Here is a 20,099-nt window from a genome sequence, read left to right on the forward strand (position 1 = left end):
TGGCATTGACCACCTTTAACCTTCACTACATCGACAGCTCATTCATGCTTAAACATCGCCTCATAAATGCTTAAATGTGTTTTATTGGAAATTTAGATTTGTATTATGATTTACGTAATAATTGAGAGTGCGGCACAGGACCAATGCAGAAATAACAATGATTCTTCCACCTTTCCCACTTGCATCATACAATTAGGGTTTTAGACGCATATTTTTTACATAATCGTTCACATTAAGGTAGCTTCAAAAATTGGGAAAGCACCGGACTGAAAATGAAACTTTTACGCCAAAGACGCGAAACATTTTGCGAATTTTGGCGCACAAGTTATTTATTTGACATTGTTGCGTATAAATGCTATAGAGCGTCTTTATAAACGCTGACGCTGAATTTATGACGCTTTCATTAATTTTATGAAAGAAATTGTTTACAATCAGTCTCCTGCCAATAATGATGCGAATAACAAAAGTCACGTTACAATAAATAGACGAAGAAAACTCATGCTAAATGCGGTTGTTAGTAATTATAAAAATTGGTGTATGACACTACAAACGTCATCAACAATATAAAATTTATACAATTCCGATAGTTATAACTTGAAATTTTAAACGCAGTCAGGTTTTTCTCATCCGAGACTTAGTTATCGGGAATATTGGGAATTTTTGCAAAATGGGCGTGTCCCAGTATCATCTTCACCTTGACCTATGGAAAAGGCTAATCTGTAGCGCTTTCGCTGAGCTAACAGCCCAAGCTGTTATGGGATCTGTCTTCTTTTTGCACTAAATGGAAACGACCAAACACAAAACATGCCATTTAAAGACCGAGGCTACAAGGACAATTTTGAATGCAGCTGGACGCCAACATTTGTTTACTATCGTTGTTTTAATCATTCTTAAGCACTTGATAGTATTGCCCTGACTTCAACTTGCGATTCTTGATCTTAAATTGAGATCATATTCTTAGTGTGTATTCTCCAATTCAAGATTTTTTAATCTTTTTTTTTCCACAGACACTATAAATAAAATTTTAAAGCCTGTTGACATGCATAGACAAAAATTCCGAAAATGTGTTTCGGTTACTTATGATGTCTGTATAAGCAAGCACATCTATCGCTATGCTTATGACGAACGCCGTTATGCTTTATGCCTGAATCGATAGATAAAGTTCATTGAAATTCAATCAAATCTTAACAAACTTTTATTATAGGACTGACAAAGGAATTATCATTACAAATCTATTTAAGTTAAATTAACATTAAATTGAGAAGAATCAGGGTCAAAATCAAATCACAAGTATTCAGTTTGGTCCAGTCTAGTCCAGGGTGCAGCTAGCCGTCAAGTAAATAAGACTGGAGACCTAGGAAAGTAAAAATGATTAATCGTTAGTTAGATACTGTATAGTTTTTGATAAATAATATAATTGATAAATTTTAAAGAAAATAAAATGTAAATACTTAAATCAAATCAGAATTTAACAAATCACCGCGTATACATCTCTAAAACAAACGAAAACTTTAGGCCTACATTTTAGACATAGACATCTTACCAGCCACGGCCGATTGGAAACCAGCGTTGTAGTCAGTGGCAACCTCGTTGTTGATGAAGTTGGAACGATCGTCTTCGTAATTATCACTGTCATCCGGGCCACCGACCAGGGCACCGTACAAGATGTGGGGGTTAGGTGTGTTGGCGTGCAGGGAGTCGAAACCGCACGCCTGGACGGGAGTTCTGGTCCAGTTTGGACATGAGCTAAGTCAAGGTAAAAAAGCAACATTGACCAGAAATTACGAATAAGCTCCTTCATAATGACATGTTTATGAACATGTAAAAAGCAACAGTCAGTATCAGTCCTATTACAGTACAATAAGGCATATTTTAGACCTAATTGCTTCGGCTAAGCTGTTGTGTAGCAATTATAGCCAATATTCAAATCTGAACTTTTTCAGTCCATTGAAATCAGCATCGGAAGCCATTTTACCTGGCGCGGTGATGAGGGCTTCTTGGTGGATTGTTTCCGAACCCAACCACAAAGCTACGGCCTGAGCCTTGGCCGAGCATGTAATCAATTTGACTGAAAGCGTAATCGATGTATCTGCCCTCGTTCGGGTTGTTTCGGATCACTTTGGCCGCAGTAATGGCAATAAAGGCAAAATTTGCTTAACAAATGAGAAGAAATTGTTATTTTCGGCGTTTGTAATCCAGGGATAACTGCAAGCCGTAGTAGACTCGTACTGCCACCTACCGGCGTATCTATTTGCTCCCCACTGACTCTGCCAGGTGAGACCATTTGGTGTTGTGTGGACGTCGTTTATGGCTCGATTCAAGAATCGGTAAACGTCATCCTTGTAAGATTGCTTGTCAGTTATTTGAGCCATAAGTACCTGAAAAAGAGGAAGTCAAAATCACCAATATCCTTAAGAAATAAAGACATCAGTAACATATTTAGGTAACGCTGTTGTTCGTGTAACTCCTGCTAAAAGGAAAAACAAACCTGTACTCCAGGGTATTTGTTATCCCAGGAAAATTCAGGAGCAAGATTACTGCCACCGTAGGACGAGTATCGGCTCTCCACCGCGTCCAGGTACCTTTGCAATCCACTGGCTTTGTAGAGCCAGGCCGCGCTCCAGAGCAATTCGTCGTTGAAGCCACTCCACGACTTGTAATAGACCTCGACACCAGGCACAGAAAGATGGTAATTTTTTCTGCGATGATAACATAAAATTTGGTATCATCGAAAGAATGTAAGCTGGGAGTTGAACACGATTGACGAAGCTACACGGTTCGTATGTACAATATGCGCTCAGTTATACAGTGTGTCTCTTACTCTGTGAGCGAGTGAGACAGAGAAAGAAACTGAGGACACAGTTTCGACATTTTTCGACATTCGACATTTCAAGAGTAAAGTACTCAACTAAGCAATACCTGAACAGGTCGGCAAACGAATATAAATCATAAGCGTGCGAAAGCAGCATTCTCGAGTAAGCCAGGTCTTCATTTTGGAAGACAATGGAAGCAGCGGCCAGGGCTGCGGCTGTTTCGGCGGCGACTTCTGTACCGGGGTTGTTCTGGTCAATCTTGAAAGACTCTTGGATGTAGTCAATGTCTTCTGGACGCAACCACCTGCCGTGGTCGTTACCGCCATCTCCCACCTGTAAAAATTATAACAACGCTGAAGCAAGAAGAGTTTTACTTCCACATAGAAATCTTAATTTCTGCTGCCAACTTTGAGACACGTTATTGCACTTTGAAAGATTTTACCAAGCTGAATTGAAAACCTACTTGAGATAGGTTTGCGAAAGAATCAAGTTACCTGAACATAAAGCTCGTATCTAGCAGTGTGCGCTTTCACAAAGTAATCAGTCGCCCATTTTAGGGTTTCTAACGCTGCATCCCAGTCACCAGAATCAACGTAAGCGTCTTTGAATTCGATCATTCCCCAAGCGAGAACCGTTGCCGAGTAGGCCATAGGGAAGCCGAACTTTATGTTGTCGCCGGCTGCCAATCAAACAAATCGTGCGCTTTTATCTCAAAAGTAGAGAAACTGTTTGAATAATTCTTCCCAAATATAGGTTAGCAAAGAAGATCATGACATCAACCAACTTTTTACGTCATGATTGTTTTTCAATCACAAAATTACGGCTGGCTATGGGCGTAACGCAACACACGGTGACTTACCGTCGTACCATCCGCCTGTGAGATCAATTCCAACGTCACATCCATGTTTCAACCCGGAGTCTCCACGCCAAGGGATCCTGTTATTGGCCGGAAGATTGCCAGATCTCTGAGCTTCGTAAAAGAGGAGAGATTTGTGCAGCACTTCATTGTAGTCAAAGTCTGAGGGAACTATATAAAGAAGAAAAATAAATTAACGTAAGGTTAGAATGGAAAAAGCTTATTCATTTTATAACTGTAATTTGAGTTATCTTTTTGGCCATTTTCACAAGTGGCCTTCCACATTTGACTACCTATCTATACATTAGTACAATCTCTGTTTGCTTAACTAAAGGTAAAACAAGTTTTCACAACAATTTCAAAGCTTAAATATACCAAAAAAAAACAGTTTAACCAAAATAATTTTACCTGTTGAGCGCTGGAAACCAGAGGGATCGGTCTGGGCTGACCTGCTGGGCAAGCTTCCAAAGGATGCGCGGGCGCTTGAGCTGCATCTCGCTAAAAAGTTTGGAGAAACGGTGGTTGTCGTTCCCGCAGAAGAACTCACTGTAGGAGCCGGAGTTGGAGCCATAGTGGTTGTGGTCGTCGGGGCGCCGCCACCAAAGCCATCGCCACCCGTAACAGTCATGCCCGGTTCGGCGCCATTGCGGCAGAAAGTCATTATAGCTGTAAAAACGATTAAATTGCAGTTGATTAAGGTACTTTTTCCCTTTTTGCTACTTTGAAAAAATATATAAATTGTTTTTAATAGCAGATTAACCTTCCAGTAAATATACATTTAAATGATGTAGGCCTAGTTGTACCGTTTGGTGCGGCGCTTCCGTCGTAGAGGGTCCCGGTAAAGAACACCATCAGGTCGTCCACATTTTCTCCATTGCCGTCATTCCAGCTTTTAGGCCGGAGTAACCAGACGAGCCCATTTTGGTGAGGTCCATCTGCATCAGCTACATGTACCTTGACACATATAAATATGAGTTTTATGACTTGTAGTGTCACAAGATCACTTGAAATTGTTTGGAAACGCGTCCAAATGCAAATGCACAAAAACGTGGGCCCCGAGACAAAACTGTATCTTAAGTAAGACTTCAGAACGAATTAAGTCTTGATGAAATTTTTCGACGTGGCGTGATTTGACGCTCACCTCTATCGCTTTCACGCCGTTGTCGAACTCTAGTTTGATGACCCAGTCCTTGAGAGCTCCTTTGCCGTCGGACACTTTCTCGGCTCGACTGGTAAACTTCCAGCCATCGTTGGCGTTCCAGCCCGGGTTAAGGATCCTGTATTGGTCGGGAGGCTGAACAACTGCGACAAGTGAAATAATGATTGTTTAATCACGTTGGCGGTGGTTACTTTGCTTTGATAAATTGTGTTTTACTCCAACCATACGTTAAGGTTACTTTATATAAGGATTATGTAGTAGCTTGACGCCATCATCTAAAACTTTTAAAAGAGTTCCAAATCCGTGTGAAAATGTTTGTTAATTTTGCCAACTTTCGTCTTACCTTCGCAGTCTCCGGATGGAGGTGGTGGTGGTGGTGGTGCGGTGGTGGTTGTGGTGGTGGTTGTTGTGGTCGTTGGTCGTGTGGTAGTTGTGGTCCGTCTGGTCGTAGTCGTCGTCGATCTTGTGCTCGACGCTGGACGGCTGGTGCTGGAAGAGGCGGTCGGAGGCGGAGTGGTTGTCGGCAGAGGTCGAAGAGGACTTATGTCCTGAATGCAGGAAGCGTCTCTCACCAACATCGGGTAAAATCCGACCAGAGCTGGGAAAAGATTAAGAGCATTAAGCTAGCGCACAAAAACGAACAGAAGAACGATAGATTCGGCTGGCGCACAAATTTTGTTTGTGTATTAAAATTTTACGTAAACTAGCGCACAAATGCAATTGTATACAACCAAACCAACAATTTCTTTATATAGGCCACAGAGCTACATGGCAGCCAAAGTATGTATGTAAGTTAATTGAAATGTAAATGCTGTTGAATTGCAACAAGCTGCCGGCTGCTAAAAGCAGTGAAAACAAGCATCCAATTTACCTGCATACATCGAAGGGTCGGTACCGGCAGGCACGTTCCTTACGCACATGTACAATGTAAAACTCTCCAAGTTCGAGATGTCTTTAACGTGATCCAGGCTCTGGAATGTGAGGATTCGACGATCTTCACTCATCGCTACAAGAGACACGTGACCGGATTCGATTTGAACGCCCTCCGGAAGTGATCTAACAATTGGAATCAAGTGGAATTATGGTATCAAAGAATTGAATTGGGAACACGTATTTATATTAACGACACAGTAATAATTGCATCAGAGAAATTAGTTGTCGTATCTTTTTATACTAAACTAGATACAGTCTTGCTTTAATCCTATTTAAATTGCAGGAAGACATAATGGAAGTCGAAATCACATAAAAAGACTCAATAAGACTTAGAAAAGCAGACCGCGTCGTTTATCGCCGAAAAGTTTGACTAGAGTCACCACTCGCTTTGTGTTATCACTGGGCGCATATGTACGCATAAGACAAATCGTTTTGCGTCGCAATACTGTGTTAAAATCAAAGTTTCATAACTTTGATTTAAAACCACGCAGCCTGTTGGTGGCAGCATACAACAAACTGAGCAGAACTCACCTGGCAAACATAAGCGCGAAAGACCAGCCATTGGTGGTTTGTTGCGTGGGTTTTACCGTTACCCTGGCAACGCCTCCCATGGGCCATACGTCAACCATCCCAAACGAAGCTCGCATCATGTCGGGGACGTCGCAGGAAATCGGAGTTTCCGCATCTACGGAGAAAATATTTCGCTTTTGAAGAACTGCTTTCAAGAAAGCACAAAAACATCTCTTGCTTAGTCAGTTCAGCTGCACTACAGCGTTATCGCAAAGTCATGTTGCAGAGCGCTTTTATTTTATTTTATTTTTAATCTGACTTGTATTTTTCACACTGGCTAAACATAAAAAAGAAATAAGGTTAAGGTTAATAAGTTAAGAAATAGGCTACGATGTCTATGTGTCGTCAAAATTCCTGTTGCGTCGTTTAAATAAGATGCTGTTATTGTCACTTCATCTAAGATACGTGATGCGTTTATTTCCTTTAGAAGTCCTTTGCAAACAATTTGAACTGTTTGTGTAGAAAAGTTTATTATTTCTGTCCTTGTGAGTCAACACACATTCGCGATTGAGCTGTCACGTCACAATTCATAATTAGTCACAAGACGATGACGACATACTAGAAACGCATTGTGATAGAACATTAGCTCGTGACGTGATTCGAAGTAAGTCTTTCATCTCACCAAATTAGGATATCGTGATCGAATTAGATTAAAATAACAGGAAAGGGCAAAAACGTGTTGTGGTAGTCCTGATTGTTGTCGCGACACTTCGGTCATCTTCGCGACATAATCATCTAACGCAATTCATTTCAACAAAATCCATGCAAAATCAATAACTTTTAACGCTTTTCAACACTCAGTAGGTCACACGTACGTCGACGTTGTTTGAAACGTTAAGAAATCAGCGCTGGTTGTAATATATTGCTACTGTATGTGCGTTTTAACGCGGTTTCTCCATAAACGAACGACACTACCCTATAGATATCGGCGGGTTAAAATAAATAAAACTTTGCAGAAAATGTTCATTTCACCATAAAACTAGTTTGTTACATTGCATATACCTCTATTTTCCGCAGTGGCATAACACGCTACTGTGTCAGCATCTTTCTTTAAACAGAGTTTAAGCAAAAACTGCTCGCTTAAAAAACTGCTGGCGACACAGTTCAACTTACCGTATTCACAGACGGCTTCTACTCCTGACCAATTGCAGATTCCTGAAGAAAGGCATCTACATCTTCTGTTCCTGTTGGTGCCAGCACGGAGGGCGTAATCCTCATCACAAGTTACGGTACAACGACTGCGGTCGGACGACCCCTCCGTACACGAGATATCTCCGTATCTGGGTGTGTTCAGGGGTTCACATTCGGTCTGAGCTGAAACGAGAAATGCAAGTTACTGTGCTAAGGTTTAAGGAAATGAACATATGAACGGCTGCTATACATCGCCAAAGTTGCTTTCGTCTACCATCGTGTGAAATAGACTGTTCAAGATAACAATATCATATCTGATATGCACAGATATATTAAAGCTGATTTATTAGACCGTTACGTTGTGTATAATAGCACCGCAAAGTCAACTTTTATGGGTTTGTTTATTTTGTTTTAACAAGAAAAGGAATGTTACATTATTTACAAGAAAAAAATGGAACCTTGCCCACAACTATTTCATTACAAAGAGCAGCAGCATAAGTTTCTAATAACCAACGTTGCAGCCTACACAGTACGTAGCAAAGAACAACTAGTTACCTTGTGCTTGCGATTCTGCAACGAAAACCAGCACAAACACAGCAACTGCTGTTGACTTTAACATAATCTTGTCTCTTACTGTTTCACTGCTGCTTAAAATTTAGTAAAATCGTATCAATAGAATTATCTTTATCGTGTGCTTCTCTAACTAAATCGCGAATGCATCGAGCGTGTCTCTATTATACTTGGGGCAAACTTACTGGTTGCGTAATCAGTTAATCACTGTCTTGCCTTTTTCTGCTTTCCACAAGCCGCTTCCTCCTATGGCGTCACAAACGACAGTTATAGGAAGCGCTAATCATTTAAGAAAATAGTGACTAGACGGAAATATAAATCACAATTCGCTCATTGTGGCAGCAACAAGACTGGTGTGATGCGCTCTGGAAGTGTTGGTGGTATTTACTAATGTGACAAACGTTTTGTGGCTGTCGCATCCACAAATTTTGCACAACAGAGTTTGACTAAATAACGTAAGAACGACTACGTCATGATATAGACCTGATGGTTAAGAATAGTCGTACTGAGTGACCCGATCAACTGCGCAAACGCTTTGAAATAAACAAGCTGACAGCAGCAGATCATAAGGCCTATACTTGTCTGTATCTCACGGCCACAAAGTTTTGATAGACCGATCGAAATTATGCTTGCACCTTCTGACAGATAACTTATAAAATTTTAGAAACACAGTTGCCAGTACTTATCAACAGGCCGGCTTCGTTTCTATTTACGCAATATTAATTTGTTAACATATTTTGTTCATATTCCTCTTCTTTCTAAACAGCTGTTAATTGGGTAAGTAATAACTAAGGTAAATCGACTTTAGCAGAAATTGTTTAAAATTTTACATATGTTTGGTATTGGAACGTGGTGATATAGCTTTGAGGTCTAAATTAAAGCGTGTTAAATGTTTTAAAAGATTAATCTAATCAGACTATAATATTTCTAAAATAAATAATAAATCGAAACAACTTTAACTTACGCACGAAAGGTGTGGTGGAAAGCGTTGTTGCTGGGGTTGTAGTTGTAGTCGTAGTCGATGACGTAGTAGTTGACATCGTTGTAGTTGATGACGTGGTGCTGGGTGGAGACATAGTTGTAGATGATGATGAATTTGTAGTTGTAGACGACGTTGTAGTTGATGACGTTGTGGTTGGTGACGTAGTTGTAGGAGATGACGACTTTGTCGTTACTGACGATGTGCCAGTAGCTGTTGCAGCACTAGATGGCGTAGTTGAACTTTCTGTGCTAGCAGCCCTTGTTACTTCAGAGGTTGTCATAGATGTACTCAAAGCAGGTTCTAGAAACAAATTTCTTTGAACAAAACTGGGAATCAAATCTAAAAAAGTTTACGTCTACAAGCCAAACTATACACAGCCAGTACTGTAGCTTTTTTCTGCGCAAAATAAGCGATCAGCATGCCATATGTTTTATTATAATAACTTCTAATATTCAGTCCTTTGCAAAAAGATTTTACGGCAACATGAGCCACGGCGAGCCAAAGTTTAACGAACGTCATCAATTTTATAGACTAACCGGAGGCGTCTTCCAGTAAGTTACAAAGGTTGCCTTGGCAACAGTAGTAGCAGACGGAGTTTTCAGTGCCTGAGTTACAAGTGTTTGCGTTCTGCTGAGTCTGGCCTTCACAAGCTTGAGTTTGCTTACACAACTTTGTTATGCGTTTGATTCCCGAGTGAACGCGAATTTCATTCATACACGACCCCTGAAATCAAATCAAAATGAATCCGTTTTTGTTGCTTTCAGGCTTATGACTTATGACGTCACTCACCTGGTCGCCATTCGGGCAGGTTTGTGTATTTTGGTTGCAGACTTCGTTGGACGACTCTCCGTTGCAGAAGAAGCAACTTTCAGCTAAAATAAAAAATTAACCGGGCGATATTAAAGCAGTAGGGAATTGCAACATCATGAAACTGTCGAAACAATCACAGAAATACACGGCTAAGAATTTTCTGTATTTTTTTGAGAAGAAAATGCGCAAATCAACCTCATCTATGGTTTATTGTGGTGATGGAAACGAATGTTTTTGCATTTGCGCTTGGGTTGTGTTTCGCCCGGTATTTTTCTAACTGTAAAGTCTGAAATATTTATCTCTGGACCGAACTAAGTCTTCCCTCGACTCAAATTCAGCAATGACTGAATCCTCACCGCTCGAACTTGATTACTGTTCCGGTTACTGTTTACTGATAGAATGATAGAAACATTTTCGTCTTGTTTCTATTGTTACCGATTTTGATAACATTTATCAAAAATACTGAACATAAGAAGGCGCATTTCGCCCCATGGAATTACAAGCACAGTAAATGAAGCCTCCGGGTATAAAACCCGCCTAACAATATTGATACACAGCAGTTCTCCCCCACTACAGACCACAGAAACAAGCAGTTTAACTTACATAGCATAGTTTAACATTGTATAGAAAGCTTGACAACTCCGACCTGTCTCCAATATGTGACACTTGTTAACGCTTTGAATAACTTGAAATACTGATACGTTTAAATCGCTTCTTGCTCATGCCTGTTTTGACTTTGCTGGGTTTTAAATGTACAACATATCCTCCCTCTATCACTTACCCGAGGCTCCGCTGAAACTGCACCCAACTATCAAAAACAGCTTCAAAAAGTTCAAAGCCATCGTCGTTTAACAATCAAACTGCGTTTTAAAGCTTTAGTAAAGAAACGAATTTTTCAATTAAGTCACAGTAAACGCATAGAATATAACTATTAAATAATGTTTTGAATGGATGAAATCAAGCCTAGTCATTAGAATAGATTAACTAGGTGACGTATTTGGTTACGTTGAAATGACATAAACGATGATGAAGACCAAAATATGATTCACATTGTGCAAGAATGAGCAACCTAGTTTTATGTGGAGGGAAATTATTAATCAGTGTTTTATGACGACGGAATATTCTGGAACGGAAACTATAATAAAGTACTTAATTATCACAATGAATTAGAGAACTCAACTCGTTTTGAACAGCTGATCACCAAACGAAAAATAAAAATTAAAGGATGAAGTTTAACGAAATTAAATAACAATATTGATCGAATAATGATACCAAATCTCCAAGTGTTTAGCAAGCCCGTAAAGACAAAGCAACTTCATAAATTTTTAATTCGTTTCATCAATTTTGTCTGTTGTAATTCACGCATATATTTTAACTAAGTCATGGAGCGTTGATTGGAGTCGTAAAAACAATATGTTCTGCATCTTTTCATTGTTGACGAAACACATCGCTCCCTTTTTAGCTTTGTCGTAGCGACTTCGTAACAAATATTATCAACCAGGTCATTTAATTCCGCAATAAAGATGGTATGAAGTTCATATACCTAATTTTTACAATTTCAAGTCCTGTAGATCTTTGCCTTGTCCTACGTCACGCAATCCATCTTTCACAAGATATCATGACCTTCTTGACAACTCTTGTATGTTTTGTAAAAACACTTTTGTGGGAAATATTAAACACCAAGTTTGTAAGTTTGTTATATTCAAAATGTTATGACTTTGTTATATCACATCTATAAGTAAGATGTTTGTGTAGAACTCTATCGTTGTGAGATTACCAAAGTGTTACGTAGCCAATAGTTCCCTGTGCTTTCCTCTCTATACGGATTCAAGCTCATCAGTAGATGAGATGAAATGTATGATGCGTATAACGAGTGATATCAAATGTACCCGTACTATAAGAACTGTTAAACTTTTATTTGTTTTTAGATGTATGCGCTATTTTAAATTAATTAAAACCCTTAAAAGTGGGTCTTAAATTGTCTGCTTATTACAAAGTTATACCATGCAATGAGCTAAATTGAGCACATGAGCTGCTGATAACTTGTAGTTGACGACGAATTTGATGATTTTTAATGCCTTGGTCTAATACAATGTTTTACTGTAAGTAAAGGTCTGCAAATATGTCAAACAAAACTGACTAATAGACAATATGCGTGGGGATAAAAATGCTTCAACTTTGTATTCATCTCCACATCTCGCATACATTTTACGACATCAAATCAAACATAGCGTAGAAAAAGTCAAACAGCAACCACAGATAAATTTTTCATAAGTAAAATATAATCACATAAATATCACAATACAACATCTTTAAATACCAAAAGACATAAAAATCATATAATGTTTAAAGTGCAGTGTGCTTGAAAACGTCATTACTCATTACTCATTTAATAAAAACGGTGGTGTTTTTATAGTTGACTTTGACTCAGAAGGAATGCTTTCGTTTAAGACATTCTCTGCTTCTTTTTCTGTGAAAATACCTAAAACTAAATTATCTTTGAACGTCATTTAAGATGTTTAAAAATAATATCGTCCTAGTGGACAGTGTGTTGGATGGAGTGTTGTTTCCTTCACTGTAAGTCACTGATTCCTTTTTCGAAAAAGAAAGAAGTTTTTCAATTATTCAAAGATTCTTCTGCGAATATTCCTTGAAACAACTGCACTAAAGTTAACATGTATATTATAAGCATAGCCATGTAGCAAATAGTAGCATGTTGTTAAACAAGTCTTGTCATTTGATCAAGGATTTTTGTTGCTATGCAAGTTTACTTCGCAAAACGATGTACTCTAAACTATGTTTAGTAGATTCTTTAGATTATTTTATTGGGATTTATTTTCCCTTTTTCCCATTTTGTACCAGACATATTTCTTAGAATCATACACCTCCACCTCATCCCTGCCATCGACAACATATATCTTTCCATTGTGAACACAAGCTGAATGTCCACATCTTGGCTTGGTCATCGAAGGGATGTGGCACCAACTGTCAGTGACTGGGTCATATCGCTCCGCAGTAGAGGTGGGCATGTCTTCTTCACTTGTCCAACCCCCCATGACGTAGATCTGACCGTTGAGAACAACTGCAGCGAAATCATGACGAGCTTCATGCATGGGACTGACCATTTTCCAAGCAGCCCCGTCATAACATTCTGCCGTGTCGAGGATTTCGGCATCGCTTGAGAGACCGCCAATGGCGTAGAGCTTTTCCCCAGCGTTGATCAGCACAAATTCATGTCTACTTATTAACATGTTTTCATCATCTACCCACCGTTGCTCAGGCAAATGTAAACGTACCGCTTTTGGGGCGAGCCTGTCATCCCAAGAGCCAGGATGAGTTATCTCTCCCCCGACTACGTAAATGTAATCGTTCCAAACAGTGCAACCAAACTTATCACGACGCAAACCTCCTGACATTGGTTTACTCTCTGACCATTGCTTAATAGTGCTTTGAAGATCCAAAGTTCGAAACCGACTCAAGTCATCATTCATAGCGTATGCTCCGTGTTTTGAAAAGATAACAGCGGTAGTTTTCTCTTCGTAAAAGGATCGGGGAATTTCTGGTAAGACAGACCAAGTTTCTGTTGAACTATCGAACAGTTGTATCTTTGTAGAATGCTTTGAGCGTGATATGATTGCGCACTTCGACGAACTGCATGCAAAATCATCAGCTTCCCGTAAATTCATGACGTTTAGGATTCTCGTCAAACATACCAGTGAGTTTTTGACACTCTCTGACTCTTTTATGTCCAACAACCCGGGGATATTCACATGTCGTAGATCAATGTGACCGAACATTTGTACAAAATACTTTTTTCTGCCCTTTGCTGTGTGTTGAACCCAGCTTAACAAGCACTTACAGATAAGTGCAGCTGGAGTCTTGTTGTTGCATATCTTAATAACACCATCCAACTGGAAACGATTAAGCTCAAGAAGTTCGCCTGTTTCTACCAACGACATTAAATTACGTACAATGAAACCTTCGGCGTTTTTTTCTAGAGTTTTTATCTTGTATCGAGTTGAACAAAGCCAGGTTGCTACTACGTTGGACACAGAAAGCTGATCAATCAAGTACTCGCTACAGCGATTTTGTACCAAAGCTAGCTGCATGTAGTCAGCAGCAGCAACGACATCATATATATTATCCATATCCGCTTCGAACTTGCCTGTGTAAATGTAATCGATGACAATACGCATCACTTCTACGCTTATACCGTCCATGTTGGTTTCATTTTGACGTTTTTCGACCATATCTGATAGAAACATTTTTCTGAAATATGGAGACAGAACTCCAAGAACACTTTTATGAACTTTGAACTGTTGATCATCTACTCTGATTGTGAAGTCACAAAAGCTTTCTTCGTTGGTGCTATCCTGATAGAGACTGATGGTCACGAAGTGAGCTTGGTCAAAGTTTTTTCTATTTAAGTAACTTCCATTAAGACATGGAAATACTTCACTGGTGCAGTGAGACATTACCAACTGTAAACATTAAGTTCCTTAATGCTGGAAAATATAAACGATACAGCTGTTATAGCATACATGGGCCTACTTGACACATGAAAATGTACTTACACACACTGCTGGCAGGTGTAGTTATGCGTACATATGCCTAGTATTGGTATACACATTACACTGTTTATGTACAACAACCGACTTGCTGTTGAACGTTTCACTTTCTCTTTGTTCTCTCTCGCTTTCCTCCTTCTGACTCTCTCTTTCTCTCTCTCTCTCTCTATCCTTGCCAAACTCTTGTGCCTTACCTGAAGTCAACGCGATTTGAAACTCAGAAGTTAGCCAAAATTTCCATGATCTATTAATTGCCTTAAATATTCCAAGTGTAATTTTATCGCAAGTTAGCAGCCGCTTTTTTAACTTCTAGAAAACGAGCACGTTCCTTGTTAACTCGCGCGACGAAAGATACGGTGTGATTTGTATTTCTCTGCGTAGTCGTGAGGGTTCGTTATACCACTTTTGGTCCCATATCTTACTTTCGACCTGGCTTGGTTGTTATGGGTTTATACCTTGGGAGACAAAGTTTCTACCAGTTTAGCTTAAACGATCTCTCAAGCACTCCAGCTACTGTGCTACCACAAGGCGGTAATCCAAAGTAAAGCTTGCTGCTGAACCAAATACAGTATCACTATATCGAATAAGCGGTCGTTATAAATCTTAATTCTTCAAATGTATGCTATGCTGTCTATTCTACCTGGCAACTGTCTTTTTTCGTTATGTGGTAACGAATAACGAACATGGAATATGTTTGCGAAACACGTAGTTTGTTTTTGTTATGTTTGTTTAAGTTTGTTTGCTATGAATTAAACTGAGCTATGTGAGCTACATATCGTACATTTGCTTGCTAGCAGTTAAACTGAGGAATTTTATATATTAAGCTATTAAGTTAAAAGCTTTATAAATAACATAGTTTCGTTCTTGTAAGCGTACAACCATGCAGAAACCTCACGTTTTATCAAATCCTTACCCTATCCTAACCAGGCTCGCGAGTTTACAAAAAAACTAGGTTTGACCGACCCCGCACACACATTTTCAATCGTTAATTACTCGAAAACTATACGTCGTAAACTGATCGGATTTTGACAGGTTTGTAGCAAAAACATCTGGCTTCCTGTATACATCATAATTGTAATACTAAAGAAAGTGCATTTCGTGTAAATTAAGCATTTCTACAAGTGATACATTTGTAGAAGTTTTTCTTGTTACGCCGCGCCCCCGCTGTGCAGAAAACCAGCTGACCGCGAGAAGAGAACATAAGAGAATAGTTAGTCGAGTTAGTGGCGCGTAAATGAGTAAGCGAAAACGACACGCTTCAATGCGGAGAGAGAGCAAAATTATGAAAATATGACAATATCTCAAAAATTACAAAATCCAACTTTATAAAACAAACATGGACAGATAGCTGAACATTTTTTAGGAAAAGTCACCAAATTTAAAGTTTCTACAGCAAACACCAACACCACGTTTTGCTGTGACTGTGTGCAGGAGAAGCCAAACCTAGTTAAATAGGGTTAACAACAATGGGTTAAATAGGGTTAACAACAATGACTAACATTGCTTATATACATGCAGTAAGAGAAAGTTTTATGAGAGATGTTAAACACAAATTTGATTGCTATGAGTTAATCTGAGCTATTTGAGCTACATGTCGTGTTTAACTTGTAACTGCTGACAAGTTTGATAATAATTAATGTTGGACGCAGTATATTTACTGCAAGTAGTAAACGCTTGCAAGTATGTCAAACAAGATGTGCATGACACCATGCGTGGAGGTAAATACTTTCATTATGTGAGTGAGTGTTTGTCTCATCATCGCCTATAACTTTTATGACGTCAAACTAAAAATAACAGGGTCAAAGAGCATCCTAAGGTGGATTTATATTCCTGGCGTTGTGTCATCAGTAGAAGCGTAAACCATAATTTCTTTTGCATGAGCAATATTTAACTTGCCAATATCAAAAATAGCTGAATGTCCGTCGTCCTATGTCGAATGTCCGTCGTCCGTCGTCGTCGTCGTTCGTCGTTCTTGTTCTGTTTTCGTTGAAAGTCATTGGTATGACCCTAACTTGATCAGAGACAACTTATTTACCAATTATTGCTTTCTCTCGCGAGCAACAAATTGGCGCGTACAAGGCTTTGTTTTCTTTGTTAGTATCAACTAAATCAAAATCAACTCTATCTAAATTCTATTAAGGTTTCTCCCAATATGAAATGTTTGCAAACAACTTTTAATGATTACACCAATGAATTGATATACGGTAAGACTAGAATTTGCTGGTGAGGCATACAATGCGTAGAAATGAAACAACTAACAGTCCGTTTAAAAATAAATGCTTACTATAGCACCCAAAAATGATATGATGTGAATTATACTGGTTTATGACTGCAGTGTTGCTATGGCAATATATAGACCAACGAACATGAGCAAGAATAACACACATGACATTTTATAATTTACGTACAACAACAGAATGCTTTTTAAAATCCCAATGGAAGACTGAAAAGGAAAGTGCAAAAACATATTACGAGGGGAAGCAATCATTATTACATTGTATAAAAATCTAGTCTACAAATGACAGCTTGTTTATTATTTCTACATAGAATAAAAAATTTTCAGAACGAAAATAGCGCATTGATCATTTGACTTCTTGGCATGAATTACAGAGCGAGGTGGCACCAACTGTTTGTGACCGGGGCATATTTTTTATATATCTAGTTTCCAATCTGTTATCTTTTTCAATCGAATCTCACGAGACAAAAGTCTGACCATGAAGAATAAAGGCAGCAAACGAGCTTCTTGCACAAAACTGATTGAATTTGAAGCAGATCGGTGAAAGGAATTTGCCGTACAAAGGAATTGATCACCAGAAGTCTGCATAATGTGCAATTCATCAGCTGCGTAGTCCTTCTCGACCAAATGATATCTTTAAAGTTAATATCTTTGTAGTTGTGAACGATTTCTCCTCAGGAGAATTCCGTTGGAGCAAGATATAAGCCTAAACCCCCACAGCCTTGCAGGGTAAATATTTTTGTCACCAGCAATGTGATAGATGTGATCGTCACAAATAACTCCAGATTTGTGTAACAACAATGAGTATTGCTTGCATTACTGGAAAGTACAATCTAGCAGGAAAATTTATTGAAGTTATTATTTTGGATGGGTTAGATTGAAAAGTATAAAAGGCTATTAAAACTGCATATTGATCATAAATTGATGTGAAATAATTAACATAACAAGAAACTTAAAGCAACTTTGCAAGCACTTCTTCCTATTCAACCTCGTTTTCAGTTACTAAAATGCTCCAGTTGTTTTTAGCTGTATCATACACCTCTACCTCTTTCCTAAACCTAAAGACAACATATATTTTACCATCGTGAACACAAACTGAATATGCAGTAGCTATCTGCTTGATCAAAGGAGCTACATGACACCTAATGTTAGTGCTTGGATCATATCGTTCCACGGTTAAACATTGTTCTAAGTTTCCTTTGTCCCGTGCAAAACCTCCGATGGCAAAAATCTGACCATGGACAACAACGGCAGCAAAACTACATCGAGCTTCATGCATAGGACTTACTAATTTCCAAAATGTTCCGTCGTAACATTCAACAGAATTGTATAATTTGGCTTCAGAGGACGCCCCACCCATGACAAATAATTTATCTCCGACATTTGCAACTGCATGATACTTTCTTTCAACTCTCATGTTTCTTTCATCTATCCATCCAGGCTGAGGCAGATACAATCGCATCACTTTTGAAGTTGTTTTGTCTTGCATAGAAGCCTGAACTTTTTCACCACCGCAAACAAAAATACAGCCATCCCATATGGTGCAACCGAAATTTTCATAACAGGGTCCCAAAGAGATACACGGACATTTAGACCATCCAATAGAGTGTTTGAAATCCAAAGTGTGAATTTGACTAAAATCTTGATTTAGAGCGTACGCTCCATGCTGGGATAAGAGAACGGTGACTCCTTTTTCTTTAATTGTTGGCAACACGGACCATTGTTTTGTTTGTGCATCAAACACTAAGATATCTGTGAAGGAACTATTACGCAGAAGAATTGCACACTTGGATGAGCTGCTCGCAGCATTGGCAGGTCGAAATTTCAGTGTGTTAAGAATTTTCGTTAAACATTCCTGCCGGTTTCGAACATATTTAAACTCCTTCATGTCTAACAACCTTGAGGCACTCATGGATCGTAAGTTGATGTGACAAAACAATTGTGAGAAATATTTTTCTCGCATGGCCGCATCGTGACTAACCCAGTTGACTAAACACTCACAAATAACTTCCGGTGGTGTTTTATTGTTGCAAAACTGAATCAAACAATTGAACTGATACTGGTTGAGCTCCGAAAACATATCTTTCGTTACCAGTGTACTGAGGTTTTGAATAATAAATGCTTCTGCCTGAAGTTGAAGTGTTTTCATTTCATATTGAACAGAACAAAGCCAGGTTACTACAACGTTGGACACAGTAAGATTGTCAATTAAATACTCGCTACAGCGATTTTGTACCAAAGCTAGCTGCATGTAGTCAGTAGCAGCAACGACATCATATATATTATCCATATCAGCTTCGAACTTGCCTGTGTAAATGTAATCGATGACAACATGCATCACTTCTGCGCTAATACCATCCATGTTAGTTTCATTTTGACGTTTTTCGACCATATCTGATAGAAACATTTTTCTGAAATATGGAGATAAAACTCCAAGCACATTTTTATGAACTTTGAACTCTTGATCATCTGCTTTGATTGTGAAGTCACAAAAACTTTCTTCATCAGTTCTATCCTGATTAAGACTGTTGATTACGACTTGAGCTTGCAAGTTGATGCTGAAAGACATTTTCAATTGTAAACATCAAGTTTCTTTTTTTCAACTTGGCTTGGTTGGCTTGGGTGTTTACGTTGATATACAAAGTTTCTGCCAGTTTAGCTTAAACGATCATCGAGACATTCAAGCTACTTTCCACCACAAGGCGGTAATCCAAAAAGAAGCTTGCAGCTGAACCAAAAACAGTATCACTATATCGAATAAGCGGTCATTATAGCCTACATCTTAATTCTTCAAATGTATGCTATGCTGTCCATTCGACCTGGCAACTGTCTTATTTCATTACGTGGTAACGAATCGCGAATAACAAACATGGAATATGTTTGCGAAACACGTAGTTTGTTTGTTTGCTATGAGTTAAATTGAGCTATGTGAGCTACATATAATGTTTAACTTGCAACTGCTAACAAGCTAGATAATAGATAATGTTCGACACAGTATATTTACTGCAAGTAGTAAACGCTTGCAAGTATGTCAAACAACATGTGCATGACACCATGCGTGGAGGTAAATACTTTTATTATTCATTTTCAATACTTTCATTATAAATACATTCTTTTATTATTAATTCACGTGGGCAAGAGGTATATAACTTGCCAAGGCAGAAGCAAGTCAAATGTGCTGTGCCTTGAGCTTGGTTGAAGTCATCTTGCTTTCAATGCTTTGCCTTATCTTGTAAGCACTTGATTGGCATAGAATTGGACATTAACTGGACACACCCACTAAGGCTTGTAAAGTTTGCTGAAATTATTTTAATGATTACTCTGACGAATTGAGCAAAATACCTTGACCTTTCTGGTAAAGCGGATAACGCGGAAACGTCAAACAGCAAATAGTCGACATAAAAATGTATTTATTTAGCACAAACAAAAACCACGCCTTCAAACAGATTATGTTAAATGTCGTAATCATAA

General features: G+C 38.7%; 3 protein-coding genes across 6 annotated transcripts; all 3 read right to left on the reverse strand.

Moving 5' to 3' along the window:
* Nucleotides 1-1,177: 1,177 nt before the first annotated feature.
* LOC143460078 (uncharacterized) lies at nt 1,178-10,755 on the reverse strand. 4 transcript variants are annotated; one of them, XM_076957450.1, is made up of 19 exons: nt 10,606-10,755; nt 9,804-9,886; nt 9,551-9,737; nt 8,997-9,314; nt 7,445-7,645; nt 6,293-6,446; nt 5,700-5,884; nt 5,172-5,426; nt 4,811-4,971; nt 4,473-4,623; nt 4,078-4,335; nt 3,673-3,840; nt 3,308-3,492; nt 2,920-3,146; nt 2,489-2,699; nt 2,240-2,378; nt 1,976-2,153; nt 1,544-1,746; nt 1,178-1,354 (listed from the first exon to the last, which is right to left on the reverse strand). In XM_076957450.1, the coding sequence occupies exons 1-19, from the start codon at nt 10,664-10,666 to the stop codon at nt 1,326-1,328; spliced, it is 3,354 nt and encodes a 1,117-aa protein (XP_076813565.1). In that variant the 5' UTR covers nt 10,667-10,755; the 3' UTR covers nt 1,178-1,325. The 4 variants fall into 4 exon arrangements, with proteins under 4 accessions (XP_076813565.1, XP_076813568.1, XP_076813566.1 ...); XM_076957453.1 differs by lacking the exon at nt 10,606-10,755 and adding an exon at nt 10,471-10,530; XM_076957451.1 differs by lacking the exon at nt 10,606-10,755 and adding an exon at nt 10,428-10,449.
* A 1,678-nt stretch (nt 10,756-12,433) lies between these two features.
* On the reverse strand, nt 12,434-14,317 carry LOC143461002 (kelch-like protein 26). Its single transcript, XM_076958732.1, has one exon. It carries the CDS (start codon nt 14,297-14,299, stop codon nt 12,647-12,649), a length of 1,653 nt encoding a protein of 550 aa, XP_076814847.1. The 5' UTR covers nt 14,300-14,317; the 3' UTR covers nt 12,434-12,646.
* A 2,240-nt stretch (nt 14,318-16,557) lies between these two features.
* On the reverse strand, nt 16,558-19,674 carry LOC143461003 (kelch-like protein 26). The gene has a single exon (XM_076958733.1). It carries the CDS (start codon nt 19,195-19,197, stop codon nt 17,608-17,610), a length of 1,590 nt encoding a protein of 529 aa, XP_076814848.1. The 5' UTR covers nt 19,198-19,674; the 3' UTR covers nt 16,558-17,607.
* Between the last annotated feature and the right edge of the window lie 425 nt (nt 19,675-20,099).

Source organism: Clavelina lepadiformis, chromosome 5 (genome assembly GCF_947623445.1).
Source record: "Clavelina lepadiformis chromosome 5, kaClaLepa1.1, whole genome shotgun sequence".
In the NCBI taxonomy this organism is placed as follows: Eukaryota; Metazoa; Chordata; class Ascidiacea; order Aplousobranchia; family Clavelinidae; genus Clavelina; species Clavelina lepadiformis.